The sequence below is a fragment of the Condylostylus longicornis genome, unplaced genomic scaffold, assembly GCF_029603195.1.
Source record: "Condylostylus longicornis isolate FDR11 unplaced genomic scaffold, ASM2960319v2 ptg000107l, whole genome shotgun sequence".
Classification (NCBI taxonomy): Eukaryota; Metazoa; Arthropoda; class Insecta; order Diptera; family Dolichopodidae; genus Condylostylus; species Condylostylus longicornis.
The window spans coordinates 2,568,861-2,596,395 of NW_026578075.1; the positions used below are offsets into that span (position 1 = coordinate 2,568,861).

The 27,535-nt window shown below is 25.5% G+C and overlaps 6 protein-coding genes across 7 annotated transcripts; 4 read left to right on the plus strand and 2 right to left on the minus strand.

The window, feature by feature from the left end:
- Window positions 1-340: 340 nt before the first annotated feature.
- Window positions 341-2,293, minus strand: LOC129614379 (DALR anticodon-binding domain-containing protein 3). Its single transcript, XM_055528953.1, has 6 exons — window positions 2,200-2,293; window positions 1,505-2,139; window positions 966-1,147; window positions 772-905; window positions 550-717; window positions 341-496 (listed from the first exon to the last, which is right to left on the minus strand). The coding sequence occupies exons 2-6, from the start codon at window positions 2,137-2,139 to the stop codon at window positions 377-379; spliced, it is 1,239 nt and encodes a 412-aa protein (XP_055384928.1). The 5' UTR covers window positions 2,200-2,293; the 3' UTR covers window positions 341-376.
- Window positions 2,294-3,732: 1,439 nt separating this feature from the next.
- Window positions 3,733-5,516, plus strand: LOC129614287 (dnaJ homolog subfamily C member 25 homolog). Its single transcript, XM_055528823.1, has 3 exons — window positions 3,733-3,948; window positions 4,252-4,466; window positions 4,585-5,516. Exons 1-3 carry the CDS (start codon window positions 3,815-3,817, stop codon window positions 5,250-5,252), a joined length of 1,017 nt encoding a protein of 338 aa, XP_055384798.1. The 5' UTR covers window positions 3,733-3,814; the 3' UTR covers window positions 5,253-5,516.
- Window positions 5,517-6,699: 1,183 nt separating this feature from the next.
- On the plus strand, window positions 6,700-8,532 carry LOC129614300 (transmembrane emp24 domain-containing protein 5). Its single transcript, XM_055528841.1, has 4 exons — window positions 6,700-6,824; window positions 7,298-7,473; window positions 7,536-7,881; window positions 8,001-8,532. The coding sequence occupies exons 1-4, from the start codon at window positions 6,819-6,821 to the stop codon at window positions 8,154-8,156; spliced, it is 684 nt and encodes a 227-aa protein (XP_055384816.1). The 5' UTR covers window positions 6,700-6,818; the 3' UTR covers window positions 8,157-8,532.
- A 197-nt stretch (window positions 8,533-8,729) lies between these two features.
- LOC129614299 (ribosome biogenesis protein NOP53) lies at window positions 8,730-10,574 on the minus strand. The gene is made up of 4 exons (XM_055528839.1): window positions 10,404-10,574; window positions 10,032-10,199; window positions 9,590-9,895; window positions 8,730-9,527 (listed from the first exon to the last, which is right to left on the minus strand). The coding sequence occupies exons 1-4, from the start codon at window positions 10,523-10,525 to the stop codon at window positions 8,804-8,806; spliced, it is 1,320 nt and encodes a 439-aa protein (XP_055384814.1). The 5' UTR covers window positions 10,526-10,574; the 3' UTR covers window positions 8,730-8,803.
- A 1,325-nt stretch (window positions 10,575-11,899) lies between these two features.
- On the plus strand, window positions 11,900-16,071 carry LOC129614319 (C-mannosyltransferase dpy-19 homolog). The gene is made up of 9 exons (XM_055528873.1): window positions 11,900-12,121; window positions 12,198-12,287; window positions 12,604-12,772; window positions 12,916-13,122; window positions 13,187-13,379; window positions 13,479-14,853; window positions 15,097-15,181; window positions 15,567-15,695; window positions 15,768-16,071. The coding sequence occupies exons 1-9, from the start codon at window positions 12,073-12,075 to the stop codon at window positions 15,970-15,972; spliced, it is 2,502 nt and encodes an 833-aa protein (XP_055384848.1). The 5' UTR covers window positions 11,900-12,072; the 3' UTR covers window positions 15,973-16,071.
- A 3,018-nt stretch (window positions 16,072-19,089) lies between these two features.
- LOC129614356 (uncharacterized) lies at window positions 19,090-23,051 on the plus strand. 2 transcript variants are annotated; one of them, XM_055528930.1, is made up of 5 exons: window positions 19,090-19,163; window positions 20,680-20,884; window positions 21,048-22,191; window positions 22,282-22,441; window positions 22,719-23,051. In XM_055528930.1, the coding sequence occupies exons 2-5, from the start codon at window positions 20,811-20,813 to the stop codon at window positions 22,730-22,732; spliced, it is 1,392 nt and encodes a 463-aa protein (XP_055384905.1). In that variant the 5' UTR covers window positions 19,090-19,163; window positions 20,680-20,810; the 3' UTR covers window positions 22,733-23,051. The 2 variants fall into 2 exon arrangements, with proteins under 2 accessions (XP_055384905.1, XP_055384904.1); XM_055528929.1 differs by lacking the exon at window positions 19,090-19,163 and adding an exon at window positions 19,171-19,333.
- Window positions 23,052-27,535: the final 4,484 nt, after the last annotated feature.

Sequence of the window (27,535 nt, forward strand, 5' to 3'; positions counted from 1 at the left end):
ATTCGATTCCGCTCACTCTCAAACTTTTATCTTCATCCAAGATGGCTGGAATGTTTTACAAAACAATAAATGTACTCAATAGAAAGATCTATAACTACAATTTGCATTAATTTTAATTCTTATTTCATTTTACTCGTAAAACTGGTAACCAAATTAACAAGTAAATCAATATTTTTAATTTCTATTTATAGCATTTTTAAATTAAAAATACATTACTAATGTGGAAAGAACTCGTTTTCAACTTTTCCAAAATAAAGACTCAGAGAAATAAAAGAAAACCTTAGTGAAGCTCGGTGAATTGCCAATAAAAAGCCAACAGAAAAACCAACATTTATTTTTTTTGTAAATTTAATTTGCAAAAAGCTACTTAAAAAACTTACATTTTGTGAATAGGTTCTATATTGAGAAATTTCAAACTTATCTTAAAAATTTTTTGCACACACCTTAAAAGATAAATTCTGGCAAACAAGTTAGTTATCAAATTATGACGATTGTCCTAGAAAAAATATGTTATTAGTTTAAAACGAAATGTAAGGTAATCTTACATACAACTAAAATTTTAACTCTTCTGTAGTAAACACTAAATAACGAAACTAATTTACTTAAAAATTGCGGAATTAAGTGTAGTGCACATCGACCATTTTCTAAGTTCTCTAATACTCTATAAATCATGTCAGGAAAATACAGGATAAAATCATAAACCATTAGCCACTCTTCCTACATGAAAATTATATGAAATTCGTAAGCAGCAAAATTTGTAAATATACCTACTTCTTCAAGTAAAGGCGTTAGGTCAGTCTCTGATAATGCTGGAAGCTCTGAATAAAAATTCTTTGCTACTCGGTCGTTAAACTTTTCTAGAAGAGTTTCAAGTCTAGCACAATTATATAAAATAAAAGAAGCTCCTGAAAAAACATTTTTATGTGATGAAGCACAAAATTGAGTTAAAATTATACAATTCGTACCCTTTGAATTGCTCATCTTTTCGTTACTCACTTGAATAGGACTTGTGTGTTTAACTTCTAACAAATCTATTGTTACTGTGGCTGATCCAAGTTTATCTAAAAATTCTGCAAAACATGTATCACCTTGCATTCTTATACCATATTTGTGCATTGCTATCAATTGCATGTCTCTTCTTCTAGAACTAAATTCAATTATATGCTGTGAATTTCAAATTGCATCATTTTTAAAGATAAAAAGAGATATTATAAATCAGTGCTGTCCAAACGGTAGTTCGGATACGGCCCGTTTAAAAATTTTAGTAGCCCTTCGCAGTTACAACTTGGACAGCACTGCTCTAAATGGTTACTATATTAGAAATCTATTTGGCTACATTAAATAGAAAAAAAATTCTCTGCAATTGCAAAATATTAAAAATTCCACAGTTTACGAACTGCGTTTTTAAAATTAAAAAAAATCCCTCAAAACTATAGACCGTTAAATTAATAAACAAATTGCTGATATTTTAATTGTTTTTCAAAAAAGAAAATAATGTCTTTACCAAAAATAATCATGAAAACATAAATTGGTTTTCTTCTTCGTAGAAGCATCAACTACCAATCCGCAACTCATCGCAACACTTCTGTCTTCATAATTGGTTTTTTTATCAGAAAAATCTAGGTAACAAACGGTGTTAGCATTAGGCGAAGAGCATGTCTCATTACTTCTACAAAATTCCAATACATTATTTAACGTTGTTGCTACTAAATTCCTTCTCCAATTAGTTAAGTCTGTATTATTGCTAATTGGAAATATAACTTGAAAATTATGTTTTAGTTCTTGTTTTCCGAACGAATTATTTTCCAAAACTTCTTTAAAAACAAATTGGATAGTTTTAAGCTTATTTAAATATAGTAGACATCTACTATTTTTAAAGTCAATTCTTTCGATAGGTATTTGCCATTGTTGACTTTTTTCAACCAGGGTCACACAATTTTCTTCTAATTTATCTTCTCTTAACGATTTATCCAATATTTTATTTTTCCAAATTTCGTAATCCAAAGGAAAACTTAAATCCCCATTTTCCTTCAAATTGTGGGAATGCTTTTTGATTGAATTTGAAATGTATACTTTACTAATTTGGTCTTTACCAAATAAATGATCCAAAATCAATTCATTTAATACATTAAGAGACATCTACCATTAAATGAAATTTAGTTTATTAATTCATTGAATTTATTAAAATCATAAACTTACAATGAGATGTACTAAACCAAACCTCTTGTTTATTGTTATTTACATATTTTTATTTAGTTTTGAAATGCTTGATTCACTGCAGAAATGTAATTGTTATGTAGTTGTTCCAATAATTGACATTATGTCAAATTGGTGGATAAGTTTTTCAAAGACTCGAGTTTAAAAAAACCTGTCTAAGATAATAAAAGTAATTCATAATGAACTATAGTTTATAATTCATTACAATACATTTTAAATTAAAATTAATTTTAATTAATTTTAAATTATGCATTCCAGATAGATATGTGACAGCAAAAAATTGAGAGTTATGTCACACAATCTTATTCAAAATAAGTTCGAGTAAATGAGTGTTGTCACGGTTTATTGCCAATTTTTTGAAATTATCAAAGCATCAAATGAAAATTATTTATAGAAGTTCGTCTTGGATTTGGACAGACTTAACATTAACTTGGACAGACTTCACGTTGATATTCAAGTATTTGATAAGGGAACGAAATATTGAGGTATTTCAATAACGTTAAATTTAAATATGTTACTATGTTAAACGTAGTTATTTTTTTTCTAATCTGGTCTCCATTATAAAATTTGTGTAATCTGTAAAGCGATTATGATTCAAAACCTTTATTTGAAATTAACCTCTTATTTAAACTTTCATTTCATTTCTTATATAATGACAATAGAATCTATAATATCTGTTTATAATTTTGAAATAAATCTCATATCAGGAAATTTAAACAAAACTCATTAATTTTTTTCGTTTTCAATAAAGATAAGTTTCAAGAAATTATTATATTTATACGATAGAAAAATTCATTTCTTAAACTATCGTATTTCATAATTCAGAAAAAGCACAAATGAAACAAGAAATTTACTGTTGAATTCTTAATCTGCCATAAAACTAAAGATTTCTCATTTAGTGTTTTTTTTTAGTTTTCTTTTTATTTTTTTATAGCAAAATTGTAACAATTGCAATAGATATAGAGATAAAGTCGCTAAAGTTGCATCACTGGTTTTCTGTTTTATTCGCGTTAGTTTCGAATATTCGAAACGTATTCTACTTATTCTATATTAAATACTTAAAAAACAAAGGAACAAAATAGATTTCTCTCTCACAATCCAGTCGCTACAACAACCGCAGAACATCATTATTCTTCAGTGCAATGGTACCGAGTTTAAACGATCCTGTAGGCATCAAAATTAGAAAAAACCGCAGATAAACCAAATATAAACGACGTAGAATCGCTAGAAGAATGGGTAACACACCGACGACCCCGAAACCATAGAAACTCTAAGAATTCCTCAGTTCCTAGACGAATGGAACGAATAAACGTGAATTGTATCCTCAATAAAACTTTTCCTATTATTCTCATTACTATTTATTATACAATAATTCATTTTTGCAACTGTGAATCATTCTACTATTTAATTGAAAGTTTAGCAGGCAACATTATTTGTAACTGAACCCAGTAAATTTACGTAATATTTAATCAGCTGTTTTAGTTACACTTCAGTTTGTTAAATAAAGGCAATGAACCTTTTTTTTGGCCGGTTTATTAGAATTTAGAATATTTTGATTTTTTTACGTGGCACTAATACGCTTTTTTTTCTATATAAAATGTTAAAAAATAAATTAAATAATAGCTTCACTATATTTATATTAATATTTAATTTTATAATGCCAACTTTTGCACTATTTGATAGCATATACTGTGGAAAGGAAAATTGCTACGATATTCTTGGAGTAACAAGGTAAATAATCACATTTTCAAAATATGAAACTTTTGATAAAATCGGAAATAAATGTCCCTGATAAATAAAATATCTAATATATTTTAAAGTAGAAACGGTAGTTCTTAAAGAAATTTTAACTTTAACTAGGAAAATCAGCATATTAAAACTTGAAACATTACTTATGACACCTTAGGTGTTTAAAAAACTGCAAAGCAACATTTTCTTTCTCATGTTTATGTATACATATTATGTAGCATGTTTTAATATTCTGTAGAAAGTTGTAGTCATTTAAAACTTATAAAAAGATTTTCCTTCATTAAGGGATTCCACAAAACAAGAAATAGCGAAGGCTTATCGCCTGCTAGCTCGAAAGTATCATCCGGATTTGCATCAAGGTGTAGAAGCAAAGAAAGTTGCTGAGGAACAGTTTAAATTGATAGCAACAGCTTATGAAATCTTGAAAGATGAGGGTTCGAAAGCTGATTATGATAATATGCTCGATAATCCCGAGGAATACTATGCTCATTATTATAGATGTAAGTTGATTTTAATAAACTTTTATTTATTTATTTTATTTATTTATTTAGTATCAATTCACAAATATACATATTCAAACTCAACACTTAATTTAATGATTTTATATAAAAATTTTAGATTATCGCAGAAGAATAGCACCGCAGATTGATGTAAGACTTGTCGTAATAGTTAGCATTAGCATAATTTCTATAATTCAGTACTATTCTGGTTGGCAAAGATACGAATCGGCAATAAAGCATTTTACAACAGTCCCTAAATACAGAAATAAAGCAATGGAAATGGCACAAGATGAAATTAGTCAGAGAATTAATAAAAAAGGAAGAAATAAACTATCAAAAACTGAGCAAAAGGAAGAATTAGAAAAAATTATTCGGAAAGTTATTGAAGACAAAATGGATATTAAAGGTGCTTATGCTAAACCGTCAATTCTAGATATACTTTGGATTCAATTAATTATTTTGCCCTATACTGTACTTAAGTACATAGCGTGGTATATAAGTTGGATTTGGAAATTCAACATTTTAAAGCGGCCATATGAAGAAGAACAAAAGCTATATTTGATTAGAAAAAATATGGGAATGGGAGAGCACCAATTTAACGCATTAGATGAAAGTGAAATAAAACATTATTTGAAGTTAAAACTGTGGGAAAAAGAGCCGTTTGATGAATGGCATAAAGAACAAGAAGAGGAAGTGAAAAAATCTTTAGCAGAAAATCCAAGATATAAATCTTATAGAAGATACTTAAAAAATCATGGAATTCCAAGAATGACATTTGAAGAATAAAAATTGCTTTTTAATGCTATAAGTGTTTTCGATATACCTATTAATTATTTGAAGTTGGCTTTAAGCGGATAAGCGATCTCTTTCGAGCTTAATTTAAGCAAAAGTAAGCATTTACATATATTCTTTTTGGAAAAGATTTTCAAAGACTTTTCTATGACAACTTAACAAAAATTTGTTAATTATTTGCGTACAAGTTTTGTATAAATCTTACACTTAAATATTTTCGAAATTATGTGAAAGATTGAATAAATTTTTTTTTTTTGTTTTTCAAAAATTTAAATGATTTTCTGTTGAAAGTTTTAATGACCATTAGACAGACTAATCTTGACAAAATACTAAATTGATAGTGGAAATGAGCTCTGAACTTAAACTAAATACATACATACATATGTAGTACCTACTCGAGTTATATGTTTTTTTTTTAATATATTACTGAGCCAATGTAGTGATATTTAAAAAAAACTGATAACATTTATTTGTCTTAATATAATTTGAAGTATTAGAGTGGTATGTAGTATTAAATTTTCAAAAAACGACATACCTTTATAAATTGATATATATATGTATGTATGTATGTATACGCAAGAACAGAAATTTTAAATCTAAGCTAAAACCAAAGAAAAAGTTATCCCCTCTTTGGAATATAATGTCTTAATACCTAAATAATGGTACTAAACTTTAGTAAAAACTTAAGCGGGGTATAACAAAACAGATAACATTTGTATCTACCTACTTATAATTCATATACAGCAAAATTTAGAACTTATTATTTATGCGTATGGGATGAAATCTGCTAATTTTGATTTTATTTTAAAAAAATTAAATGTCAAACATGAAAAATCAATTAAGGAAATGTTATGTAGGTATGTATATAATTTCCTAGAACGGAATCACCAAATAAGAGATATATTTATATTCAGCAGTTAAAGTTATATAGTGCTGAATTATTCAAATTAACAATAGAAATAATACCACATATTTTGGTAGAAGTTCAATGATTTGTCAAAAATACAACAGTTCCATTCTTACATCCGACAGACAAATTTCAAACGACTCTTGATATACAAGCCTTGCAGTATTTTGGGTAACTTGGTGAAATGTAATAAAGGAATGCGTTGAACATAAGGTGTGTTCGATTCAAATTTGTAAATGAAAAAATTCTTATACATATTTGATATTAAATTCAAAATTGCGATAGACTGGCCACGACTAATTCAAAATCCTTATGTCTCTTATTAGAAGGAACAACCTCATTTACATTACTTCTAACAAAAGTAATATTGTTTTTCTTTTTTAACTAAAATACTTAAAATAATTTTTACTTTAATAGCTTTAGTTTTGAAATCTAATAAAATTTACATCATTCAAAGTTTTGGCAACTCTATTTACTTTCTAGACTACAAATTAAAAATTTTAATTCGTGTGTAAACACTAGTGTAAATAAACTAATTCATGGGAAATGTCAAATACATCCGATAATGTAAACAATTTTTTTTTTTGAAGTTGCAAGAAGTCTAAAAATCTTTGAAAATTGAAAAGGTAACCACAGTCCTAAGGATTTTTATAATGAAGGTAAAGTGTCGCAATTAGTTTGCTCTTGTTAGATTTAAATAATTTCTTTATAATATTTTGAAATCAGTAATTATCTATACCTTAAGCTATTACAAATAATAAATAATATATTAAAATTTGTACGTATAAATTTGTTGTATGAGGTAGGAATATAATTATATCTTGGCCAGTTTTCAAATATCTACTTACTTGTGTTCAATATCCGGAAAACAAAATAAATTTGTTTACCAAAAATCTTATGATATTCCAAACATATATATGTATATTTCAAAAATTAGTCTATTAAATATATTAAGATAAAACTCAATAACTTATATAATCACAAAAACTAAAAACAATCTAGAATCCTTAACTGCTTACAATCCCAGAAATTAAAATTCCAAATAGTTTCTATTCATGCTTATAAGATTGCATGCAATTTGACAATTTAAATCAAAAAGAAATTAAAGTGAATTGATCAGAATTTAATTTAGGCTATCTTGATATTCTTTACAACAATTTTAACTTTTGGGGATTGTTATGATAAAGAAATCACAATCACCGTTGAGGCTGGGAAAGAAGATTGTTTTTACCATCCTGCAAAGGTAGGCGATATTATTGACATAGAATATCAAGTAATTGATGGTGATCAAGGCGATCTAGATATAAGGTAAATGATTCAAATATATTTTTAAAATTGATTAATAAAATTTTTTTATCTGTATTCATTAGCTTCGAATTAACTGAACCTATAGGACGAATTATATTTGCCGATTTCAAAAAATCTGAAAATGTTCATCGCCATTCCGTTCAAGTTGAAGGCGACTATCGTTTTTGTTTTGATAATCGTTTTAGTTCATTCAATAGCAAAACTATATTTTTTGAAATAATAGTAGAAAACGAGAATGGCCAAAATAGTGAATTTAATCAAGATATTTTAGAAGGTCTCACTCCTGAAGAATTTTACGAGCTGAAAGTTCAAGATATTATGAACTACATCGGAAGAATTAGGCAACAGATCACAAAAGCTAGACAAATTCAGGATATAATACGTTCTCACGAAGCTAGAGATCGAAATGTGAGTATTATATTGGTTGAAAACATCATATATAAATTAAATATGTAAAATTATGGAGACATCTACATATGTTGCGCAATATTAATAGGCGGAAAGACTAAATCTTCTTTTTCTTTTAGATTGCCGAAGCGAATTTTTATAAGGTGAATGCTTGGTCAACATTTCAAATTTGTGCTATGATTGCAGTTGGATTACTGCAAGTGTTTATGGTTAAAAGTATTTTTGACACCAGTGGATCTAAAATTACAACATTTTGGAAAAAAATCAATTTCTGATGGCTAAATAAGGCCGAATTAGAAAAAAATGCCAAAGATTACCATAAAAAGATCACACATATATATTTTTGTTTCCCAGACTGCAACCAATTCGAATATTTTTCACCATAAATGTTATACCAATCCAAACCAAAATATTTTTAATCTTCAAATTTCAACTTGAAATCAGAAGAAAGCCATTTACTAAGTTATTGGATTACTATATGATATTATAACGCAGAGATTTTTTACTCTATAAAAAGTTGCCATATTTTTTATTTTATTAGGCGAGATTATTCAGTGATCAAGCGATGTATGTGATTATATTTTATATGTTTATGTTATTATAATATGATCAAAAATAAATTTTGGAATTGAAAAATTAAATACGTATGTATATAGTCTAGTTTTTATACTTATTATGTTTTGTGATTTTGAATTTGATAAAACTACCATACCCTTTTACCTCACAAATTTTTTTAATTTTCAAAAGGAGCCGGTTTTCATCGAATTTTAATTCTCGTTTATCTGTAAACATTTCTTTATTTACCGAAAGAAACTTTGTAAGAGTATTTCAAATTAAAAGTATTTAAATTTCACGATTTTTTAAATTTTCAAAATCTAAGTTTTATTAATCAATAAAATACCATTATACTTTAAGGTTTAGATTATCTTGCGGGAATTTCTTTGTGGCTGCTTCTTACAAATCTTTTGATTTTTCTTCGTTTACGTACTCCAACATCAACACTTACAGGTAATATGTTTCGCTTTTGCATCACCTTGAATCTTTGCACCAAGAGACTGTTTTCTGTTTTAATATTTCGCAAATTTCCCGCTATATCTTTAGCTTCGTTAAACTCTATATCCGGCTCATCAAATTTCAACTTACCCAATCGCTTTGGTTCTACCTTTTTTTGTCTGAGTTTAATTTTCTTATTTTTTTTAACTATATCTTTAATTTTTTCTTCTTCAAGAATTTCTTCATTTATGTCTTTCAGTTTATTTATGTCCGAGATTTTTTTTTGTTGTAGTTTTTTTTCTTTAATGTTACGTTGTATTTCTTTTTGCTCTTTTTGCTTTCTGCGCGTTTGTTTAGCTTTCTTTTTTACAATTACTGGTGGATTTATCGGATTGTATATATTTGCGTCACATTTTTGAGTGGAGTTTGGATTATCTACATTTTCAGCTCCCATTTCAGATATCATATCTTTCAATTTTTCATTGTCACGTTCTGCCACGGTTACTTTTGAGAACATATCTGTGGTAACTCTTTTCAGATGACGTTCTTGCTTCATAATCTCTTCTTCCTTAGACAATACTTTCGAAAGTAGTTTTTGATGATCTTTCAAAGTGGGGTTGTAACTAACTCCAGGATCTGGTTTTTCAATTGGCCTATAGAAAAATGTTTTTTTTTAATTATTTTTGCATTTTAAAAAAAATTGAATTTAAGTTACTTCAATAGGGTAGTTTTTTTTCGAATAGTTCCTGGAAGTTTTACGTGCGCTCGGCCCGTGTTCTTCAAATGATACAACGCTAAATCCTTAGAAACCCATTCATGATTTCCATATTCTTTCAACTCCTCATCGCTATTTTCCCAAATATCCTTATTGAAATCACGTTTTCTTCCGGTTTCAATTTTTTTGTCAAGCACATTGTAATATTTTTCACGATCTTCATTAGCTTGTTTATGTTTTTGCGAAGTGGGATTCGTTACTTCCTCCAAAATATTTCTTCCGTGTTTCTTTAATTTAACTTTGTTTCTGTAATTGTTTCATTAATGTTTAATGTAAAATAAAATTTCACGCATCTTATACAGTTATGTGACTTTTAATGCAATATGCAACTTAAGACATATATTTCTTGTAGTTGAAAAAAATAAGTTTTTAGATAACTAACCTTTTCGTTATTGGGTCTTGCACAGCTGAAGTATTTTCCAAAGCGGTTAAGTTTTTAGCTGGCTTTTGTGCATTAAGTTTTCTTCGTTCTTTGGCAGACAATAAGAGTTTTGGACACTTTTGCACATCTATTGTAAAGAGATCTTCATCTTTTTTTATGGAAAAGTCTCTAAAAATATTTTGAGAAAATAGTATTGTAGTTAAATATATATGTAATAAAATGGGAAAAAAAATTATTCCAGTCATTATATTTCATTCACATTATTATTATATGCAATAAAAATTATTTTATATATAAGTATCCACTTATAGAATACCCACAAAATACCTTCATTAACTGATTTTCAATAAATGCAAATTTAAAGATACTTACCCAATTCGTTCCGCTTGCCTTTGCTCTTCTAAAAATTCATCTACATCTGAAACATTTATATGTTTTCTCCATGCAGATTTATTCTTTTTTGAAAACTTTTTTTTTTTTAATGTTGCACTCATGTTTCAAAAGCCTTGGTTCTTGCATACAAGTACAATATACATTATACAAAAATATAAACATACCAACAACAAGATTGTCAATGTCACTAACACGTGGTTGATTAAATATCTGCTTACTATTTGACAATTGGACTTTTTAAGTGTCAGTTAAGCGGTCTCTGCAGTGAAGAAATGAAATCCAAAGAAAAGAAAATTTCTTTATTTTACCTATATATTTTAAGCAACTTTAACTAACAACACAACTCGTAAAACAACTTTTCACTTAATGTATTTACGTTGGCTAAGGTACTGTTCACATATACGACAAAATATAAGATTAACAGCATTATACAAGTATATGATAGTTAATCCCTTTCTTCTTACTTTCCGAGTAAAGTAGCGAAATAGACTATCAGGCCCTAAAACGTAAATAATTTCGGATGACTGTCTACGTATCAAACTGAAATTATCTGATAACGCCTAAACTTTATGCCAAACTAAAATAATTTATAGAATTATTATTAGAATTCTATAAATTATGTTTATAATTTAAAGAATTATAAACATAATTTATAGAAAAATTATAACCATAACAAAAGTCAACATGTAAAGAATAAGAAACACTTAAATTATAAATTTTTATCCAAGGCTATTAAACTTGATAACGCTTTCGTACAGGAGTGCTAACAGTTTTTCTATATTATTTTGTTGAAGAAACTTCTTTCGTAACCAAATGCAACGAGATTACGAGCCAAACTAAGCACAAAATGGCAGATGTGCAAACAAAGGGAAGTTTCGCTTAAAAACTTTTTCCTGCCATTGAAATTTCGTTCAAGTTATTTTATAGAAAATAGATTTTATTATTATTTTATAGAAATTAATTTTATAGAAAAATTGAAGTAATTTAACGTAACCCAGAAAATATAGATTCCCTGACATCATAAATGACTTAAAACAAAAACTTTTTACTTTTTATCTTAATCTAAATATATTTTATAATGTATCCGATGCATTATTTTGACACTTTTTGCGTATAAAGCACAGTAAATTTGTAAATAATGAGAAATAAAAAAAATGTGTGCATAGTTAACGATAAATTAAATTATTAATTTATATTCATTTTTATGATCTAGGTATAAGGCAAGGTGTAAAAGGTATAATAAAGGCCCTTTCAGCTTTTTTAAGACATTTACGATATAAAGGTTTCTTTTATGCAGATACCTATTTGTATATCTTATGCAGATTGGTCTCTATTTAGATCCTTTATTAGTGAAACCATTATTATAGTAATGGTAACTATTATATTAATCAAAATTACTTCAGAGGAAAATTGACAGCAATGCGACAAGTCAAAGTATCACAACTGTTACCAAAGTTTCATAACATATTATTCATTCATACTGGGTGGTGTTTTATTTAAGTTTTAGTTGAAAATTAATAATTAGTAAATATATTCCATTACGTTTTAAGAGATATTTTACACATATTTAAATTTTCTTTCCTAACATTAAATATTACGTAAAAAATCATGTAGAAAATGAACATTTTCACATATATTTATTAAGAAAATGAAGGAAAAAAATTATTTGGTTCTTTTAATATCACATGCTTTCATTGGTAAATATAAAAACAAATTTTGATTTTATTATAAATGTAATTAAAATAATGTACAATTTATCCTTTACAATTTTAGGAATAGGATTTTTCTTTCTGTATGTTCATTATGTCAGAACCATTTTTGAAGCAAGAACTAATTTTGGACATTTGACGAAATTAGGAAAAGGTTAATTACTTTTTTTAAATTGTAGTATGTGTATGTATATACATATTAAGGGTACTTGTAGTTCATTTAAATGATTATAGGACAGATTCCTTAAATTGAATTTCATATTTTGTTTGCACTTCTATGAAAATATGAGTAGACATTTCCTTAATAGCTATCTTAATTTTGACTTCAGTATCTGCTCACGCTCACACTACTTACCTTATAAAATGTAATAAATTCATGTAAATAATTTCAAATAAGAATAATTCTAATTCTATACTAATTTTGAAACTCTAATAATTGTGCTATAAAATGTTATTCTTGTTACTTGTAGAAGCGCTACTTCGGGAAGATGCTTTATATTTTTCGTTTTATAAAACTATCATAGAAGAAAATAATTTTTGGGATGGATATAAAAAATTATTAAATTATACTGATATAGAATACCCAAATGGCATCAATTTGGTAAAACGTTTTCATGTGCTTCCAGAAATTTTTATTGGGTAATATTTACATTTTACATTCATACATACATACGTTATGGATTATACGTATGTATGTAAATATGTAATAATATAAAATATAACTTTATAAATATATAATAAATAATATAAAATATTACTTATTTCAAATTCTTAATATTTAGATATTGCTACCACTATTTTAAAAGCCTTAGCTCTAAATTTGGTTTTCCTATAATATCTTGCTGGTCTAACGAGAAAAATTTGAATGGCAATAATGGAGATATTATATGCGATGGAATTGGAGAACCATTTTACTTTTACCTAGAATTTCTATGGGCAATGGGAGGCTTTACCGTCTTCTTTCTATACATGTATGGCTCGTTTTTAAGGTGAATATAAATATTAAAAAAAATATTTTCAATCTAAATAATATGTTTCATACTGGTTTTATAGTGAAAATATATTTGGTGGAATATATGCGGTTGTGTTGTACATAATATTTCATAAAAATGCATCAAAAATATATGAAAGACCTGTCGCTAGAGAGAATTTCGCATTTCCTTTTATTTTTTGGCAAATGTTTTATTTATCTCTTTGTATTGAAAAATCTGATAGATATGTTAGCAATAAATTTAAAATAATTATGGTAAGTAGTAACTATTTTTTCTAAAGCCAAATATTATATTTGAAAAATTAAAATTCTAAAGTTAAAGAAAGATATTAACGTGTCAACTTTTGATTTCAGTTAGTTAAACTAGTAATTCTAACTACAATATCGCTTTTATGTTGGCAATTTTCGTCAGTTATTTTTGCTACGCAAATTATAATATTAATAACACCATGGAGCATAGGACTATTTTCAAACTGGTTTAGTATATATTATGCTATATCTCATTTTGCTTCAACCCTGCTAGCATATTATTTTAGTTACGGAAATAAAAAATATTTTTTGTCTTGGCAAAATGGGCCAGCATTGGCTTTGTTCTCCATAAGCTTTTTCTATAATAGAAAGACTCAACCTAAGTTTTCTGGCATAACTTCGGAGAGTATTAGAGGAGGAACTCTTGGAATATTTTATGCTTTCAGTTCGCAAGGATTTTTAATCGATTTGCTAGAAAAGTCTGGTTTTACTAAAGCTGATGATAATCCTTACTCGATTTATAGGGATTTGATATTACATTGGACTTTACAAAGGCGAGCGAATTTCACTACAAGTTTACTTGCTTGTCATTCCGATTATATTGAAGCAAGTTTAAATGATCTTTGGGAGTTAATCAAAACATTATTCGTGAAACCATACTGTTTATATGGTGTAGTCATACTTGCAAAATTTTTTAGAAAATGGCGTAGAGCAAAAAATCCACACGAGCGTTCATTAGAACAGAAAGAACGTGCCAAAAATTATATACTTGAAGACTTTATGGAGGAGAACCATATTACTATAAAAGAGATGACAAATAAAGAAACCGAAATGGAATTAAATTGTTGTTTTAAATTATTAGAGGAATGTAACTACGATTATGAAAAGTATAAAAAAGAAAAAAATCGTATCAAAAAAGAATCTAAACTCGAGCATGATGATTTTATGAACGATGTTAAAAAGTTAAAAGACCAAATTAAAGAAAAAAGACTTGAAGAAAATATTCAAAAAGGAGAAAAAAAAATTATTTATACAAGTAACAATTATGAAAAACCCAAATTTAATGATCCGTCCGCAGACAATTCTAATGAAAAAACGAGCAACAATAATTCATCCGCATCAAATAAAAAAGTACGAAAAATAGAAAAAGTTTCTGATAAATATAATAATAATCATTACGTTTATAGTGTCGCACAATTAATAATGTTTTTTATAATTGGTCTAAGCTTAAAAAAATTATTTTTCCTGTGTTTCACACAAGGTTGTGTAATAGCTCCAACATTGTGTTCGAAATTTTGGTATAGAAAACAAAACAATGTTTTCTGGACTATATCCCTCGTAGTATTTTTTACCAGTATAGTAGATCCAGGTTTACATAATATACAACAAGAACATCTACCTGAAACGAAAACTTCTGGTGATCTACAAAATATGCTAGAGTGGATATCTTTAAATACTGAAGAAGATGCTGTTTTTGGTGGTATGTATTTAATTTAAAATACAGCTATATAATAACATTGTAATTTGGCTTTCTTTTCGTGTTAGTTAATTAAATTATTGCTACCTACCTTAAATATCGTAATCATAAATTCTTGTCCCATTAATTTACAGATTACTTTTTTATTTTAATTATTCAATTTTTTAAATTCTATTTTATATAAATAAATAAATTTTATTTTTATATTACTAATATATGTATTACATCTATATAAAATATTTCCAGGACCGGTAGAAATTATTGGAACAGTTCACTTAGCTACACGAAGGCCAATAGTCAATCATGCGCATCTTGATATGCGACAAATAAGGTTTTAAAATTTTGTTTTTGTAGTTAGAACTTTAATCTTTATTACTATAATTTTTTCTTTGCGAAACTCTGTTAACACAAGTCTTAAAAACTAAACTTTTCATATTCAAATTTGAGGTAAAAAATCCATTGTAAAATCTTACAGAAGCGTTGTTTTCTATTTTTCTATTAACATTTCTTACACGTAATGTTATAATAAAGCTTGACATCAATTATAAGAATTTATTGAAGAAATTAATCAAACATTATTCAAAAAATTTGCAATAAAATTCATTATAATCACTTAATATCGAAAGTGAACTAAGTTAGATGTTAACAGAATATTCGCTTTGTTTCCTTAGTAGTTTTTCTATATATATTTTTTATTTTATTTTTTTTTACAAAAGCGGAAGAACAGAAAAAATTTATTCTGTGTTTAGCAGACAAGAATCATCTGAAATTTTCAATCACTTCTCTCAATTAAAAATTCAATATTTAGTTCTCTCATTCAACGATTGTAGCAACTCATCATCTTTGTAAGTTCAAAAATTGTTTCATTTTGCATTTAATAATATTATTTTTATTATTTTTGTTATTCATTCATTTAGTGACGAATGTGATATATTAACCATTTGGGATGAAATTCAACCTACTTTTAGAAAATATCCGCAATTTTGTGCTGAATTATTTAATAAAAACATTCCAAGTTTTTTAAAAATTTTTGCAAATAAAAATTTTGGAATTATAAAAATGTTTTCTCAGAGCGTTCAATTAAATCTTCGATATAATAAAATGTCTGAGAAAATAATGTAGAATCGTGATTTTAAGAATAATTTTGTGAAATATGATTGTATATGTACGTTTTAGATATAATAGTGTTTACAATAAATTATGTGTGTACGTTTTATTTCAATTTTATAGTTTTCTTTTTTTTTGAATTATTCAAAAAATAATTTTGTTAAATCTAAAATTAAATAAATAAGGGTACCCAAATATTTTGAGTCTAGCAAAAATCAATTTTCTTTTAGTTTGATCAATTAAACATGAATTATTTTAAAGAAATATTTATAAAAAAGAAAAATGTTTATTTGCCATTTTTAAAGTAAATTTAAATATGGGTTAAAATATAGGATTTTGAAAGGTATAAAATAATTTGGCAAACTCATGTGACCTTAAATATATGTATAAATTGTATTTTTTATTGTACCATAAATGGGATATAATTTGCTTTTTTTGATTCAGTATTGTAGTGTAATTGCAACATTTTAATGTAGGTAAAATTACTTTATAAAGGTAAAATTTTAATTTGTTGTTGGTCAAAAAAATTTTATTAAATCAATAATTTAATAATTTTCTTATTTTTAAACTTCTCATTTATTATAGGAAATAGTAGAAATTTTTTAATTATTTTATAATTTTTTCAATTTACTTATTATCTATTTACTTACATATATAATGTTAAAAACCCTTTTGGATTTTATCAGGTTCAATTAATTATACGATACAAGATTTATGTCAAAAAGTGATTTTAGATTTTTAAATTACTTACGTATTATAAAATTTTTAAGTTATATTCAATTTCCTTTTTTCCGCATTTTAATTTTTTATTAAACAAATTAAAAGATTTCATTGATTAAATTTAACTTAAATATAACGTTCAAATATATAGTTATGAACTCAAAGAGACATGCAATTTTTAGTTGTAGTTTGATTGCTTATTTGTATTCCGTAGATTTTTATTCAAGCGCGTGCAACTGTATGTTCGCAATCAAACAGTTTGTAGTTTTTACAAACTGATTGGGAGTTTTAAAAACTTAGTTGCTTCGATGTGCGTGCAAGGATTAAACTTGCATGTCTTTCCGGCGCCTAACTTTAGAAAATTAGGTTAACAAAATTCAAATTAATTTTTTGAAAAGGAACAGTATAAAAGATTATATATTATTATTCCCCTTTTACATAATTTTGTGTCGAACTTTTTCTATTACTGTAATTTTGTCACGTCTTTTCAAATTTGGAATCAAAATTTGATATGGCCCTTTTTCAAAAAAAGAATCAATAAATTGCACTCAATTTTTGTATTTGTCCAAGTAGCATTTATACACTACAGTATCTTATAAATAACTTTTGGATGTAATCGGTCTAATCTTCTATTGTAGAAAACTTCTTTCAGGACATACAAATAAATACCGCCGTTCTTTATAAATAAAGAAAACTCTTTATAATAAAACTTGTTAAACCTATGCTATAACCGTATGTTATAACAGCAATACCACTGTGTTTAACATTTTTCAATTTTAAGCTGGATCATCTGTCTCCTTATTTTTAAAAGGAATCTTATTTATGACTATAAGAATATTTAAAAAAAATGACAAGATGTGTTTATCGTCATATACTTTTAAATTTAATGTTTTTCTTTTTATTCCATTTATAATATGTGACAATAAAGAAAAACAAAGGAATGGGATTATTAATATTACTGAATGGAATTCAAAATTTTTAAAGAATTTTATATTGACGGAAAAATATAGAAATTTAGAATGATGAGAGTAACCTTTGAACTTTGAATATTGAATTCGAAGCTTTAACTTGAATATTAAAACTAAAAAACTTCTTACACAAATTTTGATCTATAAATGTGATTTCATTCAATATGTAAATTTCATAAAAATCAACACTACTTACAGTTTTAAATAACTAATAAAAAATATGGCTGAGGTGAAACTGAAGAGCAGGTATTTAAGAACAATGTATGTAGTTTAATTTTCAACATTAACATTGAAAAATACTGTTTTCTGAGCTATATTTGATCAATTTGGTAGTCATACATAACGTAGTACATGTATGACGCAGTTTGAAGCAATTGTAGGTATCTTCAGCCCTTCAAGGATTAATAGCTGTGTTTACACAATATGGTTAATATGCGTTTCGTTAAGCTAGATTTATTGATTCGTCAGTACGAGCTGATGTATTTTACATGAAAATTTTGATTTTTGGCATTCGCTTCATTTTTAATACATCTTTTTTTCTCTCTCTCAAAAAGTTGAATCAATTTCAACTTTAGTGCGGAGGTTTTTTTAAAACGTCAAATTTACATACATATACTGAACTATTACAATTACATATAATTCTTGTAAAAAAAGTAATAAATGCATCATAAAAAAATAAAACGATCAGCTTTTTTCAGACGAACCAATGAACAATCAAGAGAAAAAATAATTCGACTTTAAATAGCTGAGCTCAAAAACGACGAACGAATGAACCCAGATTTACCTCTAGCCAATAAACTTAAACATATGTTTAAACATACTAAATATTTTGGAAATATTCCAGTAGTTTAATTATGAATATCATCTACTGAAAATAATCTTTTAAAACTTTCTTTTATTGTTAATTTTTTTCTTTTCAAACATACAAATATAAAATATATTCTAATGCATTCTCCTTATAATGAAAAATAAATTTAAAAATAAAACATGGAAATTAAATTTCAAAATGTCGCTTTCAGTTTGTGACTTAATGCTAAGTTTTGCAAATTTTTTGTGATTTGTCAATTTTGTACTACATAGAAATTCTATGTAATACAAAAAGCTTAAAATAATAATTTCTTTTTTCAAGATAGCTATTTTTAAATTTATAGATGTTTCTGTTTTATTTTGTACTTTTAAATTTAAGAAAGAGAAGAGTTATTTTTAATTCGAGTTATTTTAATCCTAGTGCAAATTTGAACATCATCATTCGTAATATGAAATTTTAAATTGACAATGCTTTAAACTGACCTATTGAAAAAAATTCAGGGGTATGATAAATAAGTGTAGCCAAATGTCATTATTGACAGTTTTTTAACAGCTGCTGCTAAAAAAACTTGTGTTTGTAATGTTGGTAATCTTGTTGAATCACAATCACCTGAACCTGTATAACTGCGAAATTAAAAAAAAACAAAAGTATACATTAACATTGGTAAAAAAACTTTCTCAAGCAATACTTTTTACTTAAGCAGTGTACAGGTACCTACACAATTTTTAACAATATTGTTTTTACGAGTACATAATTTAAAAATCTTTATACAAAAACTTCATTATTATATATTAAAATATTTTCCAAAGTAAATTATAGTAAGAATAGCTTCCGAAAAAAACAGAATTTCAGAGGAAACAAATTGTAATAAATTTTCCTGGTATGTATATACAATATTAGAATGAGAGCGTCATGGCGATGCTTAAATTTAGATTTGAAATATTTTAATTTGAAAAATGTCTGGAAGTGATTATTGTATTTAATTATATATTTTATAAATTTACTTTATGGTGCATTAGTTCTTATTTTACATCAAAATATACTTAAATAGCTATATATCAAAAAATATGAACTCATTATTGACGGCTTCAAGGCATTATTAGCATTTTTGATAAGCTTTTGTTTAAGATTTTGAAAAAAAAAATACCATTCTTTAGTTGAATTTTAACTAAATACTTATTATTTTAAATATACATATATATTTATATATATAAAAACAGACCTACATATTCTATATCTGTTTTAAAATAAAAGTACAGAGGCACTTCGATTATAACAACAACAGTTTACGTATACATAAAAATTCGGTGTATCTTGTAAAAAAAAAAAATTTGCCACAAAATCATTTATGCAATAAGTATGAAAATATAGAATATTTTGGTGTTAAAATTAGTTTTGTTTGCTTTCCGTGTAATTTTTTTTTTACAAATTCGTATGTAATAATAACAGTTACTGAAAGCATTTATTTTAAACAAATATTTAAAATTTATGTTTTCATGCATAGCAATAGCACAATTAAATATTTCATTCGGTCTTCTCATATGTGCACGCATATGTATATGTGTGTATAAACTACTTGATGCACACCATGTAAACGACCACTTTTTAAGTTTAAAACCTGTATTAACAAAGCTTTAAAAATTCTTATGATACCCTCCATATGATACCTTAGCAGTAGATGAAAGTTATTGAAACATTTAAATATAACAGCACAATGTAGATGATATAATTATTAAAGTTAATATGTATATTTTGTCTTGATAAAAAAAAAAATATTGATATACTTACAAGTTTGGAAGAAAATTTAGGTATGTATGTATGTATACTTTTGTGCACATCAATTCAAATATAATTAGGTAGGTAGTTACCTAAATACTTATCTAAAAGTTCCAATTACCTTTGCATTAGAAATTCAATCTTTTATAGATGAAATATTTAGTTATAGCCTATAAGTAGGTAGATATTTCATTTACATTTTTCACCTTTCTAAAGTGTATTTGAATATACGAGTACGAATCCATGTAATATAATTTTGATAGATGCGATATACATATGTACATATTCGAGTAATTAAGGTTCTTGTAAAAATTTCCAGTATTTTATTTACATATCTACTTGTGTGTCGCAATTCTTTAAAACTTTTGAAAAAAATATATAAAAAAAAAAATAATATTGTGCTTGCCTTCTAATTGATTAATTGTTTTCCTTTTTAATTTTTATTTATAGATCTGAAACAGGAAATTTGATTTAGCACCTCCTATGCGAAGTTAAAAGGATGCATTTTTATAAATAAATTCAAATTGCAATACTTTACATAAAGAAATATATATACATACATATATATAATAATAAATAAAATGTTTTCGTTTCATAAGCCAAGAGTGTATAGAAGTACGGAAGGATGCTGCATTTGCAGAGCTAAGTCTAGCAGGTTTGTTTCAATTGTTCATATGTATTTTCTATACTATTTTTTTGTAAAATTTTTTATAATTAATACAATTATATTGCGAAAAAGTAATTAAAAGAAATTGTAATTAGCTTTACTTTTTCAAATTTATCGAAAAGTTTTTTTATGCAAAGAGAAAATTTTTTAGTTCTAGATTCACCGATTCAAAAAAATATGAAGGAGATTCTGTAAAATGCTTTAATTTAGACAAACCTAGACAAGGTGAGATTTGTAATGCCTGTGTTTTATTAGTGAAAAGATACAAAAGGCTGCCAGTTGGAAGTAATCGGCATTGGGGTCATGTTGTTGATGCTAGAGTTGGACCAGGCATGAAATCTATGACAAAGTTCAAAAAGCTTCGTGAAGAAAATGAAAAGGTTGATGCCAAAGCCCAGAAAAGCAACCTTCCGGAAAAATTTTCTAAAATATTTAAAAAGAAGAGGCATTTAAATAAAAATGATTTTGCGGTTGTAGCTGATAACGATTGTGTTTCTGCATATTGGGGACAGGATGAACAGTCCTTATCTCCTACATCTAATCAAATAAATATAAGTTTTGAAGAGCTGCAAAATAAAAAATTTCAGAAAAAGGTCAACAGAAGAAAATCTCTCAAGCCAAAAAAAAATTTATCGTTAAAAAATTTTAGTTTTATAGACGAAAATCTATGGCAAGTGCGTAAAATATGTTGTGGTTTTGCTTATGAAAATTCCAATATAAATGCTATTATTATTGATCTTGAAAATTATCAACCATGTCCAGAACACAATACTTCAATCAAAATAAAATGCAATATTTTACAAAAGCAAAATAAGTCTGATAACGATACATATGTAAATAAAGCATTAAGTGAGCAACTAACTCCTGGAATAAATGGTGTATTATTAAAAAAACATAGTCTTTTTCTTAAAAGACAGGCAGAAAATTATTCTTTAGAAACTGAATATGGGCAAAAGACTGATACGGAAATCTTATCTGCTCAAGGTTTAATTAAAGAAAAAGACCCTTCAGCTACTTATAAGATTGCTATGATGCACAAACTCAAGTCTGATACCGGAAAAATAATAAAAACTTCAATAAACAAAATGAATTTATCTGTTCGTTTGACTTCTAATGAAATCAAAGACATAAAAAATTCAATAGACCCCGCAAATTTTAAAACAGTGGATGTCAATAAAATGACCTTAAATCAAACTCATAATGTTCCAGATCCATCTGCATCGAAATTTAGTGATAATTCGTCTGATTCCGGTTTCGATGAAAATATGATAGACAGAAAATCTGCCAGCCCTTTGGTGAGTAGAATTTGTTTTTGAAATCGTAATTGCATAATTAGCACTATTCGGTGTTGTAATAGGAAAATATTTACAATATTTTTTTTATAGGGTGACCATGCAGACAAGGATAAAAAACAAGATATCCGTGCAGCACAAAAAATGTATTTGGCAAATGGGATTTATGTACAAGGACAAAAACAGAATTTAATGTTGACTGGAAACGAGGTCACCACGAAAATTTTACAAAGACGGCTTTCCCACGTCAACAGTAAGATTTTATTACATTTTTTTTATAAAAAAAAAATTTGGAAACAAGTTTAACTCCCGATTCTTTCGAGTTCTTTCTTAAACTTAGGTCCTTTTAAAAGAAATTATTTGTTACCTATATGAAACAAAATTGGTTATCAAAATATTTGATTTCTTAAATAATTTGATTATTGTAATTGATTGATTTCCTAATAATAATAAGAGTAAGGGAGTTAAATGGTACTGTGCCATGAAGATTTATATTAATTGTTGAATTTATTCTTTACTTTGATTTTCAGGTCAAAAATTTTGATTTATCCAAACAAAGCACAGGATCTCAAAAAACTCGTGCAATATACAATCATATGTAGATGAAATGAAAAGACATATTTACTCATCTTCCGATCAAACGTTTAAGTCTGAAGACATTTTGAAATTAAATTTTTAATTTTAACAACGATGTTATGTTCAATAAAAGTAGTCTAGCATATTTTTAAGTAATTTTCATCAATTTACATCATTAATAAAATAGTAAGATAGTAAAATTTGATGCTAAAATCTTTTTGTACTCAGTATTTTTTTTTGTAACAAAATACAATTAATGTTACTTAAAAAAAATAATACTATATTTATTGGAGTTATTTATTTGTCTGTAAATTTAAATTGTATGTTTAAATACTGAAAATTGTAAACTTTTACGAAAATTTAGATAATTTTTACATATTAAATTTTAATAATTATTGTATAAAAATAACCAAGATAAAAATATGACGTTTAAGTTGTTTAGTGTCTTTGTAAGAAATTTTTTTATTTCTTTTTTCAAATAGATTAAAATTGAAAATATGCATATTTTGAAAAAGAAAAACGTTCATATCGTTATACTTGTAACAATTTCTTGTTAAGTACACAAATAGAATTAAGTTATTCAAAACATTATGTATATTATGTAGTACTAAATTGTAGTTCATTACGTAAAAACATTATTTATATAAAATATATTTTCTATATTTCTAAAGAATGACAGTGTACCAGTAGTCTCTCACATAACTTAAAAAACATGTTAGTATATTAGAAGTAAGACTAGTTTTCAAAACTTTTAAAACAAAAAATTAGACTAATTTTGTACTTATATAACACTGAAACTTTATTTTGGTTGCTCTGAACAAAAGTTAAGTTTTTTTCACATTACAAATTCAAGTTGGCATTTTGAATGCAAAAAAAAGTACTTTTTGTACAATTTTGAATTCTATGTCCGAAATTTTTTAGAAGCTATTTTATTTGTATTGAGAACTGAAATAAAGTTGAATATACTTCCGCAAATATAAGACAATAGTCATTTATGCGTTTTAGATGTAAACTTACCTAGTCTTCGAATGTGCAAAACATCAAATTTAAAACATTGAAATAGTTTTCAGTGTTTTTTTTTAAATATCATAATGTGACCCGTTAAGTTTTCCTTTTAAAAAGATATTTGTAGCAGAGAAAACATTTATTTTCTATATGATATTATACAAAACTCAAAATTAAATTCTAATTGTATTAGCAATAATTTGTCTTGTTTTTATATATATATGAATGTATAAAAGAGAAAATCGATTCTTATTAAAAAATACGATACTTTGAAAACTTTTTAAAAGCGAAAATAATGTCAGTTCAAAGATTTTGTAAACGGATTATTTAAATTGCAAATATATAATTTTAATTCAAAATTTGAAAATTGTTGCATACTACTTTTTTCTTTCATCTACATAAAAATTACTCAGAATTTATAATAATATTTTTATCAGTAAATATTTAAAGAAACTTTCAATTTTTACTTCAACTTTCAACGTTATGCGGATTCAAAATTGTGCATATAACAGATTTGCAATTCTATTTTCTAACCTGTTTAATATAATTAAAAATTATTTATTTAATTTTTGAGTTTTATGTAATAAATGTTGAAGGAATCAATTTAACAAGATTTTATTTCTTATTTCAAATACTCTTATTTCAAATTTAAGTTGCACATTAGGTCAGATATTTTTTGAGTTTAAAATCTCTGTATCTATAATTTGTTTGTAATTAAACATTCACAGCCATTTTTTTTTGCTCAATATAATCTCAATAATTTCAAATATTGACGAATTTTGTGATTATAATTAAGTATAAATTATTAAATTTTTTTCTTTAGTATATACTAATCTAGAAAGATGATTAAAAAGACAAAATGTTAAGAAATTTCTTTAAAAAATTTTTGTTTTATCACATTTTATTTTAATACAACTGAAATTCGTTTCAATTTATCTTAGATAATTGTAAACAAAAGGACTTTTTGAAGCATTTAATATTATAGTTATAACTAACGTCATGAATAAAGTATTACATGTATGGCTTTAAAATGAGCTTAGCTTTTTTCATGTTAAAAAATTAAAAATCTTTTTCATGTTAAAATATTATTGCATAAGCTAATTTACTGTAAATCTTTCATAATCGCATTTTTAGGGCAAATATCATAAAAAATTTATTAGAACTAATAAATTAAAAAAAAATATCTAGCCTTACAAGCCAAATTTAAGAATGATAATTATAGAAAAGCAGTGGTAGTGCATTAATTAAAAATGTTCTTGAAATTGTTAGGAGAAAATGTACTGTGATTAGCAAATTTTTAACGTTATAAAAACAATTTATTTAAGTGTAATTAAGTAAATCGGTAAAATTTTATATTAGTATAATAATATATACATAGTATATGTACATTGCTTATATACCTACATGTATATATACATATATGTGTATTTATTTTTAATTTGTACGTACGTATAAATATAATATGTATTTATATTATAAAAGTAATACGTACATATAAATGTATAAAATATAAGGTTATCCGTTTTATGGTTCCATAAGTAAACTTAAATAAAACATACTTCTGATTGAGATTTCGATAAAAATTTTCTTTTATTATATATTTTGAACTTGAGCTTCATAAATTGAAGCATAATATTGTTCAAATGTTCTTCACGAGACGTCTTAAAATACATTTTAATCTTGATACAAATGTTGATGTTAATTTAACAAATATTGGTTTTTAAAGTATAAAAAGAGTTGAATATTCAACTTTTAGACTTTATATAATCCTGTAATCCTGGAGCTTTAAAATCGAATCAAAAATACATGCAATATTTGTATATATGTACATACATACAATACATTTGTAGACTGTGTATATATAATTAGATAACTGATTTGATAAGAATTGGTCCAAGTTTTTATGGCATCATTGAATAACATTGACAAAAAAATACCAAAATTAACTAATATTGTTATATCTTAAATTCAAAAACTGTATGAAAAAAGTTCAAAGTTCAGAAAAAAAAGGACTGAATGCAGTTATAATATGTTTTAAAAATGTTATATCATATGAAAAGTCAGTCCATCACCGGCGATTTTAATACAGCATTTATTTTTTTTCATACTCAAATTCTCAACTAATTGCAGTGCTTTTTTTTTATGCTAAATATTAGAATCTACTAATCAATTTTGATATTAATAACAAAATAAAAAAAAATTAATATTAAAGAAACAATTTTAATTTAACGAATAACATGTACATAAAACTATTATATATGAGTACATAAATTGAATTTTAATTAGTGAAATGATTAAAGAAATTGTTGTCTTCAGTTCGAAAAGCAATTGATAAATACAATGTAACTTTGGGGATTTTCCATATTTCAGTTTTAAATATAAAGCACGTTCAATAATTCTAAACTGCAAAATCTGCAAAAATAACTTGTTTGAAAATTACGTTTGTGCTTAAATTTTTAAAGGAAATTTTTAAAATTTTTTTATAACTACTGCAAAAATATAAGAAATTAAAAGAAGGGTATAATGAAAAAAAGAATTACTCGAATATTGAATATTGAAGAGTTACTCGAGATTTGTAAGTATGTTTGAAAGGACCTTTAAAATTTAATTTAGAATTTTCAGTGCATTTCTGAATTATCGAAAATCCCCTTTCGAATTGAAAGAAACAATTAAAATCAAATTATGAGAAAAAGTAGATTCTCGCTTTTTTTTAAAGTAATATCTCATAATTTTAAATTTGAAATAAATGTTTTAAATAAAAAGCCATTATAATATGTGTATGTAATTTATTTGTAAAATAAGGTAGAATAATAAGTATTTTTAATTTTCGTTTTAATATAAGGTAATAAAATTTTATTACAAAAAAAAAAATTGTTTTTAAACCTAATATAATTTATTTTTATGAATATATTGATTAAAAATAATCCACTGAATTAATTCAGAACTCTTACTCTTATTCTCATGATATTCGAGCGATGAATATTTTCGCGTTGAATTTCATATTGCATTCGGGGCTTGACCTCTCTCAAAAAAGGGATTACATGTCAATTATAATATAGCTTGCAATACCAAAAATTGGTAAAGAGCTACAATATTTTGTAAATTATTCTTAATAAAATGTAAAAGTGTATTCTTATACTTTTACATAAAGGGTTTATAAATACTATAAAAATGAAAAATGAAAAGAAATTAAGATATGGATCCCAGTAATAAAATCTTCTTTGTTTAATAAAGAGGCATTTGCGATAAACAGATAAAACTTAAAAATTTTTTTGTATATTCAAAGATTTCGGTCAAAATTAGTAATTCTGTTAAAAACTACAAAGATTCATTAACATTTCTATTCATTTTTGTCCCTTTTTATTATAGATAAAATGTATGTATATTTTTGTAATTGTTATAGGGACTTTCTACGAAGGACATTATAAATAAGTTATTCGTTTAATAATAACTAAATATTATAAAGAAAAGTTTTCGTTTCTTTGTTATAGAATATAAAATGGTAAGTTCAAATGACCTGAAAAGTATAACCTAGTTGTGGACAAGTTGTGGCCTTTATTTTACATATTAAGCTTTGTCAAATTGTTTGTTGTATGCGTATGTTAAAATGGGTTACAATATTTTTCGAAATTGTCCAACAATTTCAACTGACTGATATGCATAAATATCCTAGAGTTGGAAATTAGTAATTTTTATTCTTTTTATTTTTCTATTGAAATTGCCTCAAATTAAGTCATGTTATTAGTGAAACATTTTTATATACAAG